The sequence below is a fragment of the Salvia miltiorrhiza genome, chromosome 1 (assembly GCF_028751815.1).
Source record: "Salvia miltiorrhiza cultivar Shanhuang (shh) chromosome 1, IMPLAD_Smil_shh, whole genome shotgun sequence".
Taxonomy (NCBI): Eukaryota; Viridiplantae; Streptophyta; class Magnoliopsida; order Lamiales; family Lamiaceae; genus Salvia; species Salvia miltiorrhiza.
In genome coordinates this window covers 70,885,610-70,897,014 of record NC_080387.1, presented here as the reverse complement: position 1 = coordinate 70,897,014, position 11,405 = coordinate 70,885,610, and the positions used below count along the sequence as shown (strand labels likewise).

Genomic DNA, 11,405 nt, shown 5'->3' with positions numbered 1-11,405 from the left:
GATGAGGACATTCCTTTTGAGAAGGTTTTCGCAGGTTGGCAGCCTGTTACAAATGCTTCTCCAAGCTGTCACTCTGGCTTTGTGAGGAGCCGGTGCCGTCCACATTTGGGCAGTAGCTACAATGTGTCTCCCAAAATGATCACCTTCCGCCTTTGCGCACTCCTCATAGGCCGCTTTAGTCGAGAAGTTCCCCCCCGCTGCGTTCTTCCAGCTCCAGCCGTCCATAAGTTCTAGGCAAGGAGAAATTGCCCCAATGACTGACCTCAAATTTTCCTCCATCTCCTTCTCCCTCTCCCTCAGCTCCCTTCGCCACTTAAGATCCCACACCCATCCTTCCTCCGTCCATTCCCCAGCCTCCTGCACATTACCATCTTTAAAGAGACTAAGATTAAAAAGTCTAGGGAAGAGGATCTTGAGGTGGCTGTTCCCCACCCACGTCTCACCCCAAAAACTGACCTCTCTACCATTCCCCATAATCCTTTGAATATTGCCACTAAACCACTTTTCTTCCTCCCTCCCTGCTCTCCCAACAATTTTCGACCACCATCCCTTCATCCCGCCCCTTTTCTCCACCCTCCACTCCCCTCCCACACCTCTTGACAAATCCCCGTACAAGGATTTAATCACCCTGACCCACAGCGCCTCCCTCTCGACCAAGTACCTCCACACCCATTTAAACACCAAGACCTTGTTAAACCATTCAATGTTTCGAAAGCCCAATCCCCCTTGAAGCTTGTCGACACACATGTCTTTCCATTTGAACCAAGCAATAGACCTAGACACGCCACTTCCCCCCCATAAAAATTTTCCAAAAACGGAGTTGAGGTCGTGAATTACCGATTTAGGAATGAAGGAAAAAGACAATTGAAACACTGGGATGGCTTGAAGGACCGACTTCACAAGAACGATACGCCCTGCCAAAGAAAGAGATTTCTTCTTCCAACCTCTGATTTTCCTCAACACTTTTTCCACGACGCAACTCCACTACCCACTTTCTAAAAAATTGGTATAAAAAATACTCCATCCGTCCCATAAGCTTAGACTTGTTTTCCTTTTTTGAATATCCCATTTATATAGGCTTGTTTCTATAAAAAGTAATATTTTTTTACTCATTTACTGTTGTATCCCTATTTAATTCTTTAATTTACTCTCACTTTAATACATTATTAAATAATAAATATGGGCATACTAGGAAATTTACTTATATATTTTCATTTTCAATGATTTTTCTTAATCTTTGTGAAAATCCCAATCAGCCTAAGCTTATGGGACGAAGGGAGTATTTACTTTCAATTTTGCTACATCTTATACCCCTTTTTATTTTAAAGGTTTATTTATCGAAAAAAAGAATTTGATGTTGACTCTTTTATTTTAAATGACATACATGCAAGATAATCATTCAATCTTTGATTACTTTTGTATTTTGTGCAACACGAAAACTCACTGCTTCCCCGTCCCCACTATCTTAAGACCTTTTTTTGTCATGAAAATTAATAAAATAGTGTTTTGTGCGTAGGTGAAAAAGTGAAAAAATGAATACAAGGTAAAAATTTTGCCAAATTAAAAAATATTTTAAAATAGGTGAGACACCGAAAAAGAAAAATGACTCAAAATAGGTGGGATGAAAGGAGTATTTAATTTTCATTATTTTTGTAATTCTTTCTCCAAAGACACAAAAGACAAGCTTCAAATGATAATTCTTGTGAAAAAGGCAAAAAGAAAAGCATCACCATTTATTCATCTTATGCATAATTGTTTAGGGAAAAAGAGAGCGTGAGGCAACGCGCGGTGGGCAAGAAATAGAATTTTCAAAGATTCGTAAGCGGGTGAACCCCACACGTGACGGAAACACCCGTTACGCCACGCCCGTTCCAGATTGGATTCTCCGCGCTCGTGTGGAACCCACCCCCGCCCTTGTTCATTCCACATTTGCATTTCCATTTCCATTTACATTTCATTTGAATTTACATCTGCATTCGCATTTCAAATGGTGAGAACCAGTAAGACACAGAAGTGGTGTGAGACAGTGAGGTTAGACCCCTTCTTTTTGAAGATTGACTTTTTGACCAGTTTTGGAAAATTAAGCATGAAAACTTTTCATATTTTTTCTTTAATTATAATCCCCACTCTCTCTCTCTCTCAAGAAATAAAAGAAAGAAGCAAGAAGAAAAGTCACACTTTCCTGCTCCCTTCCTTCGTGCTCAGTCTCCGTGTGTGAATTCTGGAACGCTATATATATATACTAACTCACTCCAAAGACTTCATCCCACAACTTAAAACTGCAACTCAATAATTTCTTTCAAATTAAGGTCTTTACTTAGTCTAAAAGATTTATCCTTTTACTACAACAAGGTATGCTCCTTTTTCGGGTGAAAGACTCAATTTTTCTTGGTAGTTTTTGATTCAATGATAAAAAAAATCTATAATATGGGCATGGATATTTAATTCCTTTTTCTTTTCTTCTGCGTTTTTCTCATCATTAATGTTTGTTGGAAGAGTATTTCTGTTGACAACCTGGATATGCAGTAGAAAGAGTCGTTGGTTCAGTAGATTTTAAAAAAAATAAAAATACTAAGTTTTATTTTAAGGTGGTCTTACAATTGTTGGATTAACCATTTCACAAATTTGATTAAATTAATTGTGTCATCTACTCTACTTCAGGGTTTCTTGATGTGCGGAGGTTCAAAGAGTAATCTTTGCTCCCGTGATATGGATTTGGAGATTTCGCATAAAAGCTGCTCAGAGCTGCTTGAATTGGCAGCCACTGATGATTTGGCTGGTTTCATCCATGAAGTCGAGGAGAGGGGAATCGATGTGAACGAAAGCAGGTTTTGGTATGGCAGAAGCTTCGGTTCCAAGAAAATGGGGTTTGAGGAGAGAACTCCAATCATGATTGCTTCTCTCTACGGTAGCACTCAGGTTCTCAACTACATCCTTCAAACTTGCAAGGTCGACGTCAACAAAGCCTGCGGCTCCGACGGCGCCACCGCCCTCCACTGCGCCGCCGCCGGCGGCGCATGGTCCTCCGTCGAAATCGCGGAGCTCCTCCTCGCCGCCTCCTGCGACATCAACGCCGTCGACGCCAACGGGAAAAAGCCCGGCGAGCTGATCGCGCCGTGCGTGAGGTCTTCGAGCGGCTCCAAGAGGCGGCGGCTGGAGATGCTGCTGAACGGCGGCGCTGTTGATACGGAGGAGGATGAGTACTGCAAGTCGGCGGCGGCGGCGGTGGAGAAGAAGGAGTACCCGATGGACGCGACGTTGCCGGACATAAACAACGGCGTTTACGGCAGCGACGAGTTCAGGATGTATAACTTCAAGGTGAAGCCGTGCTCGCGGGCTTACTCCCACGACTGGACCGAGTGCCCCTTCGTCCACCCCGGCGAGAACGCGCGCCGCCGCGATCCGCGGAAGTTCAACTACACCTGCGTCCCCTGCCCCGACTTCAAGAAGGGCAGCTGCGGCAAGGCCGATTCCTGCGAGTACGCTCACGGCGTCTTCGAGTCGTGGCTCCACCCGGCGCAGTACCGCACCCGCCTCTGCAAGGACGAGATCGGCTGCGCCAGGAAGGTCTGCTTCTTCGCGCACAGGCCCGACGAGCTGCGCCCCTTGTACGCCTCCACCGGCTCCGCCATGCCCTCCCCCAAATCCTTCGGCACAGACCCCAGCCCGCCCCCTTCCCCGATGTGGCAGAGCCTCACGGCGCCCCCCGCTCTGCAGCTCCCCTCCAGCCGCCTCAAGACGACGTCGTCGTCGTCGCCCGCTTCCCGAATTGGGGATTTGAAGCCCACCAATCTCGACGACTTCTTCGGATCTCTCGATCCGTCGATCATGTCTCACCTCTCGCTCTCGCCGTCGCCGAAGATTAACGTTAACGGCAACGGTAACGGCTTGAGCCATCTCCGCGCGAGCTACCCCTCGAACGCCGGGTACGGGTTCGACACGGCTGCAGCGGTGGCTGCAGCCGTGATGAACTCGAGGTCGGGCGCGTTCTCGAAGCGGAGCCAGAGCTTCGGGTACCGGCACCCGGCCTCGTCGTCGCCTAACTTGATGCCGCCGTCGAAGCTCTCCGGCTGGGGGTCGCCCGACGGGAAGGTGGACTGGGGGTTCAGCGGCGACGACGCGAGCAAGCTGAGGAAGTCGGCTTCCTTCGGCATTCGCAGCGCCGCGGCGGAGGAGCCGGGGCGCGGCGTGCATGAGATGATGCCGCATTGGATTGATCAGATGTATGTGGAGCAGGAGCAGATGGTGGCTTGAGATGGGATTCAATATATTCTTTTGTTAGGAGATAGGATTAACATCACAGTATCTTCATCTTCATCATGTATTGTTCATGATTTAGTTGGAAAGATCATATATGTATTTTTTAATTTTTTTTTTTTTTCATACAAGTGTTCTTCTTCCTGTGTGGGGATCCAAGAGATAATTAAGGAAAGGAAACCAAGAGATTTTCATTTTAATCTATCTTGTTGATTTGTTCTACATTTAATTGCTTGCAATTAAATGTGGTGATAAAATCTTGTACATACTATCAGACTAGGGAAATTGAAATAAATTGCAAGAGAGGTGGTGACAGGTCTAGAAGGTCACTGTTTATTTCTTTTCATAATAAGATAATTTGGGATCTCACATTTTAATTTTATGTATTTTGGTGAAATACTATATTGGTACGATTACGATATTTATATAAAATGCATACCCAAATCATTCGTGGCCACAAACGTTTCACATATCTAGCATATTTTCCAAACCTTTGAACTTATCTCCTTGTGTTGTAAATGTATCTTTCTAACAATTTTTGACAAACAAAAAAAAAATGTCAAGAAAAAGTAGTTTACTTTAGATATCTTACATAGTTACATGAAAGTATACAATTCTTTATTCATCTTTAGGGTTTTAAGTCCAGAAAATATTAAGTTTTCCTTTTCACTTTCATTCTTATTCCTTCAAAAATTCTTTTCTTTTTTAGTTTTTCTTTGAAGAAAAAACTCACAAATTGTATAGTTTGGGGAGTTTCTTTATTGTTCATAGTAATCTACAATAACAAACCGTACTAAAAAATTAATGTGACATGCTCGAACCTATAAAAGTTTTAATAGAATTCAAACTTAAGATATTTGACGTTAAAATTAAAAATTTGTGGTCACTGTATCATTTATAGTTAAGATATTTACTTTTCCTCAATTAAATATAGTACTATAGAGAAGAGTTCAATGGAAGCCATTAAATATTCAAATAACAGAGATCAAATCTCAGTTGTTAATGTTATATAATCTAACAGTCACCATTTATTCACGCCATATTCAACGAATTTTTTTTGTTGAACATATACAGGGTCGAATCCCACAATCCCCAAAAAATCAGCATTTATTCACGTCATGTTCAACGAATTTGATGAACATTCAACAAATTTACTGATATGTTCAACGGATTTGATGAACTCCGTTGAACATGACGTGAATAAATGCTGATTTTTTGGGGGTTGTGGGATTCAACCATGTATTTGTTCAACAAAAAAATTCTATTGAACATCGCGTGAATATATGGTTCCCGTTAAATTAGATAAGATCAACGACTAAGATTTGATCTCTATTCTTTGAATATTTAGTGGTCTCCATTGAATGCGAATCTAGTACTATATATTACTATATGTTAGTGGAAGTCACGCTCTCACACCACAAAATTAAGTAGGCAAAAGCATGTAGATTATTGTGGAATTAAATGGGATGTGAATCAAAAGAAGCCTATAAAAAGTGCAACGCCATATTCATCATTCATCACCACCAAAACCTACTGTCCTAATCCACTTTATCATCAATTCATCATAACTCTGTGTTTCTGCACGCGTCAAATTTTCTTTGACTAGCACAGATTTCCCGTTATGTGATACTATAAAATCTATGTAACTTTTTAACCACAAAAAAAAAAGATACATGTAAATCAAACCAAACATCAACTTTAATTATTATTTAGAACATATTCAATTAATGAGAGAGATGTAATGAACTAGATTTGCAGTTTAAGACCTTAATGTCAAGCTATGCTAATACATAATTGTTCAACATTTTTATTTAATTTTTTTACCTCGTAATGATCAAGATAATAGGAGTGGAGAGGAATTGAAGTGAACCATCGCTTCAAGCTATTTTTAGATGATTATGTGGAGAGATTTCAATCTAATATGAAATTAATAAGTAATTATATATGTATAAAATAAAAAATTAAAGGAGAGCTGGCGTTGAAAATCGAGTTGATTGATCTGAATAAACGAAAAAAATTCAATCTTCAAATTTCATTACTTTGCTTCTAAATTTGATGTTACAGTCAGCCAAGTGTCTTAGTTAATAAAATATTACACGTTTTGTAATTGTTACAGAGTGTGTTATCAAGAAAATTTATACATGTTATAATTTTTTCACAAACTTTCTAATTTTACGGACTAATCCGAAAAAGAAATTAAAGTTTAAGATTAGAGTCGAAAATGCCAATGAGACTGGCAAGACTGAGACACTCAAAGACTTTTCTTAGTGGGAGGTTTCCCACTTTATAAGTAAGCAGTGTTCCCACTTTTATATAAGTAACGGTTCCGCCCGTCGTGCAGTTATTTTTTAGGGTTGGTCCAATTTAAACACTAAGATTTTAAATTAATATTTTGGTAATGAGACGCAAGAAATTATGTGAATTAATATGATAGTGCGGATGGATGCCCACTTTGAAGAGAGAAGGAATTGGTGCTCTCTCCCGATAAGATAAATACAGTATTATTCGGAAGAGCAAGATACCAAATCGAAGCTTAAATAGCCATATTATGCGAGGTGAAAAGTTTGAAGCATGTGGGTCCCACACCCACTCAAAACCAACCACATTAAATTATCATCGTCGCTTACTTGCTTTTTAGTTCAATATTCGCAAAACCTAATCTTGGGCTCCATTTGAGAATTTCAAATATTAACCCTAGAAAGTAAATGTATGGTTTATATCATAAAGAAGAAAAAAAAAATGTTTATGTTTGGGCTTAAGGCCCGAAACATAAGCCTTCTAATTAAAAGGGCAGCTTTTCGACAATAGAAAGAAAAAAAATCAGCGTCCTTAACTTATTTTGTAATTTCGGAATGACATTAAACCATACCAAACTTTTAGCACTAAAGTTTTCTTATGATTGGAAATATTATATTTCTTTTTTTAAATTATACGAATAAATAAAAAAAAATTAAAGATCGCACACGATGGACTTGAGTTCACGATGGACTTGAGTTCAGTATCTTAAATTTTGCCACAAATGTAGAGACTCGATCGGCGTGGCTACTTTTAATAATTTGATTACGTAAAAAGAATATAAAAAATTGAAAGTGAAGTAATAACTAATAAGATCTCAGATATTTACATTTGACCCAAAAATATTGATGTACAATGCATTAATTTTTCTTCTTTCCTTGTTTTTTTTGGGAGAGGAAAATTAAGCACAATTCACCGAGCCGAAAACGACGGCAAAAGTTGCAGTTTATCCCGGTTTCCGGTTTTTAGCGGTTTTCGTCGGGTTCAACCTGTTTCTATTTGACACTCGATCGGCGTTTTTGCTGGTTCAACCGGTCGGACCGACCCCAATTTGAACACGTGCTCCAAGCAGCAGCTGCTGCTGTTTCTTCTTCAAATTTTAGATATTTTCTCTTTACATTTCTGTTCATAATCGGCGGCAGTTAATATGCTCTCAGGTCTCTCTCTTTCTCTCTCAATAATAAGTGTGTGATTGCATGATTGAGCATTGTGTGATGTATGAACATTTACGGGACCTGTGCATTCCGCACATCAGGTGTTTGTGAAAACTCCTGATAGAAAGATGCAGCAATTCGCAACCTTTTTCTTTTGATACCCACCTTACGATCTCTGATGTATTGTTCTGTAGCTTTGAGGTATTCTGCAAATTTGATGTTCTCTCTTTCTAAGGTGGCAATGTGGGAGTACAGCTTTTGCCTGAAGTGTCTACTATGCATAAACGTCCAGGTATTCCTGAAAACTTCTTGCATCAATAAAATGGCAGATTCTATGCTCAAGTTCCTAAACAATCTATCTTTGTAGCTTATGTATCATGTGGAAAATCCAAGTTTCAGCATAATGAAAAAAAAAAAAGAAAAAAAAAAAAAGAGCTGTAACATATGTCTGAAGATTCCTGGTTTTAGCGTAGAATTTCTCAAAATCGAAGTTCTCTTTTATGCTTAATGTTTGCTGTGTTATATTTTTAGATGTTTAAATTTGGCAAATGCAAAATGATCCTTTTGATTGTCTCTAATGTCTTCAATAAATTTATGATGGGGGAAAATTATTTCGATAGCAGATTGAAAACAGCTGGGAAGTTTTGTGTTTTAGGAGAAAAGATGCATGAATCTACTTATAATTTAGCTTTAAAAAGGGAAGTTCTGTGTGATAATGTCAAGTTGATTCAAAATGTGTCTTCCATGGGATTATCTTCGATAGGATTATTATCTTGTCTGGTTCTTTTTTCCGTTCTGTTTCTATTAGCTGACTATATTTGTAATGGTCACATGAATCAGCCGTAAGATTTGCAACAAACCGTGGTTCAATCTGTCCCACTTTCTTTCAAGTGTTTGTGACAAGTCTTATGGTGCTAATTTCTGATTTTGAAAGCACAAATCTTCTATCATATTCGTGGCACTAACTTCTTTTGAACAATAAATGAAGATTCTAAAAATCAAGAGACTTGTAAGAGTTGTATTATGGTGGTTCTGATTAAGTGGTTCTGCTGCATATTCATGTTTAAAAGAAGAATAAAAAATGATTAGTTTCTTAATAGACATTGTGATTAATTGAAAACTCATATACTTGGTTGAATCTGGAAGTTGATCTTCGTAGTGAAGAACTGAAGATGATATATTTCTCCATTGGGTATCCAGATTGTTTGCTAACATAGCCCTCATCGTTGATGTGCTTCTATGGGAAAATGTTAGTGTATTTTTAATATTTTTCGTCCTACCCATCTTCAAAATTATGTCTTTTGACTAGTGGTTCCATATTCTATAAACATTCAAAATCCCATGGATGCTAATTGCAGAATTCTTCATTTTGGTTTCGTTTTGGTTGCATTCTATTGAGGAACTTTTATATTTGGCTTTGCTACGCATACCGAAGGTCCCTCATGTTATCAACTTGTCATTAACCAAAGGAGAATGTGAACCCAAATTCATTTTAAAAGCTGTCAACTACAGGATACCACTACATACGTATTATGATGCGTGCTTCCAATTTTTGTTTAAAACTAAGTTGTGACTTTTGTGTATCAGAATGACAGAAAATATGGCAAAACATCTGTCCTGGTTAAAACTAGGTAGTATCTTAGATTGTGTCACCAGTCAACCGACCAGAGATAGAGAAGGATTGTTAGTATATGAAAATTTGTAATCACTTATTCACTTATACATACATTTAAATTTAGAAGATTAAGAGTTCTTGTGTTTTAACAGTGGAACATAAAATTGACCCACCAAGCACGCCGCCAATCTGCAGGTCTCTCATGGACGGAAATCCGTTTTTCCAATATCCCAGTCCTCCAAAAGATGAAAGTAACATGTACGCTGCATCACTCAGAAAGTGTTTCTGCTGCTCAACAGGAACACAATAAGATTAGACCTTCAGTTAAAATGTGTGGAATCACATCAGCTAGAGATGCTGCTATGGCAGCAGAAGCTGGTGCAAATCTTATTGGGATGATTATTTGGCCCAACTCAAAAAGGTCTGTTTCGCTTTCTGTTGCCAAGGAGATTTCGAGAGTGGCAAGGGAACATGGAGCTGAGCCTGTTGGGGTATTCGTCGATGATGATGCGGAAACTATACTAAGAGCTTCAGAGAAAGCAGAACTTGGATATGTGCAGGTTAATACCTCGTTACCAGCACTATCTGTATTATTTACTACTCCTTTCCTCTTTTGTTCATTCCATAAACTCGTGTCCATGCAGCTTCATGGAAATGGTTCTAGGGATGCTTTTCAAACCGTAGTCAAACAAAACAAAGTAATATATGTTCTTCATGCAAAAGAAGATGGTGAACTTTTGAATTCAATTTCTGATGAAGAATGCTCTCAAGTTGATTGGATTCTTGTTGACAGTGCTAAAGGCGGCAGGTATAGAAATCTCATACAGCACTATTGTCTTCAGTTTCCTAATATAATTTTCTGAATATGTTTTGTGGGATTTTAAGGCGAGACTTCTGCTAAATCTAGATTTGTGTAGAAAACAATCTAAATTCTAATCATATTGAGACTGCCTTTACATACTTGGAATGCTTGCCCATTCTCTCTCATGTATAGACATAAATAATCATCATTATTAAATGTAAACTCTATATGCATCTTAATCTTCAGTCTTGATGACGATCCGTGCTTCTTTATCACTTAGCAAATTTCACTGGCTGAATCTCGACTTCTAACTTAATAAGGAAATTCATAAAAGATAAGGGTGTAATCTTTCTTGGAGAACTTATGGTTATCTCTTTCCAGTGAGTGTCGTATGACCGTGATTTTAGGCATCTAAATATTCTTAGGAGTATTGATAGAAGATTCCTTCATCTGCTTAGTTTTATACCTGAGCAATGTTCATGGGAAAAGGTTATAAAACTAGGTCACTTGACAGTTTTCTAATTGTATTTCCATGACACAGAGAGTTTAAATATTGCCTAGTTGAGTTTGACCTATTTCTTGAACTCTTTTTGGAAGCTATATGATGCGGCCATGAGTGAAGTTTTTGTTTGCATGGTTGCAGTGGGAAAGGGTTTGATTGGTCCAGGTTCAGATTTCCCTCTATTAGGAGCAGACAAGGATGGCTGTTAGCAGGAGGCATTAAGCCTGATAATGTATTTGAAGCTCTTTCGACCCTAAGGCCGACTGGCGTTGATGTTAGCAGCGGCATTTGTGCTCCAGATGGAATTCAAAAGGATAAATCGCGAATATTGTCCTTTATGGAGACAGTGAACTCTGTGCATTATTGAGTGATGGATCTTCTGAAACCATGACTTCCAATGTCTGTATTCAAGTGTTGTTTCTGGAAGTATCCTCATTTTTACTCATCTGAAGCTTTAATTCTCCATAACCATAACACTTCATTCTTCTTGTAATGGAAGGAGAAATCTGCTATTTTTACTAATTAACTAACTGAATGCCCTGCAGTAATACTAGTATATACTTCCATCTTCATATAGTGGCATTGCTCTCTCTCTCTCTCTCTCTCAAACACACACACACACACAAACGCAGAAGTGCATATGATTATTGTAATTAATTGATACTGCTCTTGAATTCAACAGTTCAAGCCTACACTCCATTACAAAAATGTGTTACTATTACACAGCACTATAACCCCCACTAGCATTTACCCACCATGCGAATCTAGGTTACTATTAAT

General features: G+C 38.9%; 2 protein-coding genes across 5 annotated transcripts; both read left to right on the top strand.

Annotated features, from left to right (window-relative positions):
• Positions 1-2,020: 2,020 nt before the first annotated feature.
• LOC131005697 (zinc finger CCCH domain-containing protein 29-like) lies at positions 2,021-4,457 on the top strand. The gene is made up of 2 exons (XM_057932733.1): positions 2,021-2,352; positions 2,662-4,457. The coding sequence occupies exon 2, from the start codon at positions 2,671-2,673 to the stop codon at positions 4,252-4,254; it is 1,584 nt and encodes a 527-aa protein (XP_057788716.1). The 5' UTR covers positions 2,021-2,352; positions 2,662-2,670; the 3' UTR covers positions 4,255-4,457.
• Positions 4,458-7,297: 2,840 nt separating this feature from the next.
• Positions 7,298-11,197, top strand: LOC131005696 (N-(5'-phosphoribosyl)anthranilate isomerase 1, chloroplastic-like). 4 transcript variants are annotated; one of them, XM_057932731.1, is made up of 5 exons: positions 7,298-7,709; positions 7,942-7,998; positions 9,517-9,881; positions 9,966-10,129; positions 10,767-11,197. In XM_057932731.1, the coding sequence occupies exons 1-5, from the start codon at positions 7,700-7,702 to the stop codon at positions 10,990-10,992; spliced, it is 822 nt and encodes a 273-aa protein (XP_057788714.1). In that variant the 5' UTR covers positions 7,298-7,699; the 3' UTR covers positions 10,993-11,197. The 4 variants fall into 4 exon arrangements, with proteins under 4 accessions (XP_057788714.1, XP_057788715.1, XP_057788712.1 ...); XM_057932732.1 differs by having other exon boundaries at positions 7,410-7,709; positions 7,901-7,998; XM_057932729.1 differs by having other exon boundaries at positions 7,410-7,709; positions 7,901-7,998; positions 9,474-9,881.
• The last annotated feature ends 208 nt before the right edge of the window (positions 11,198-11,405 follow it).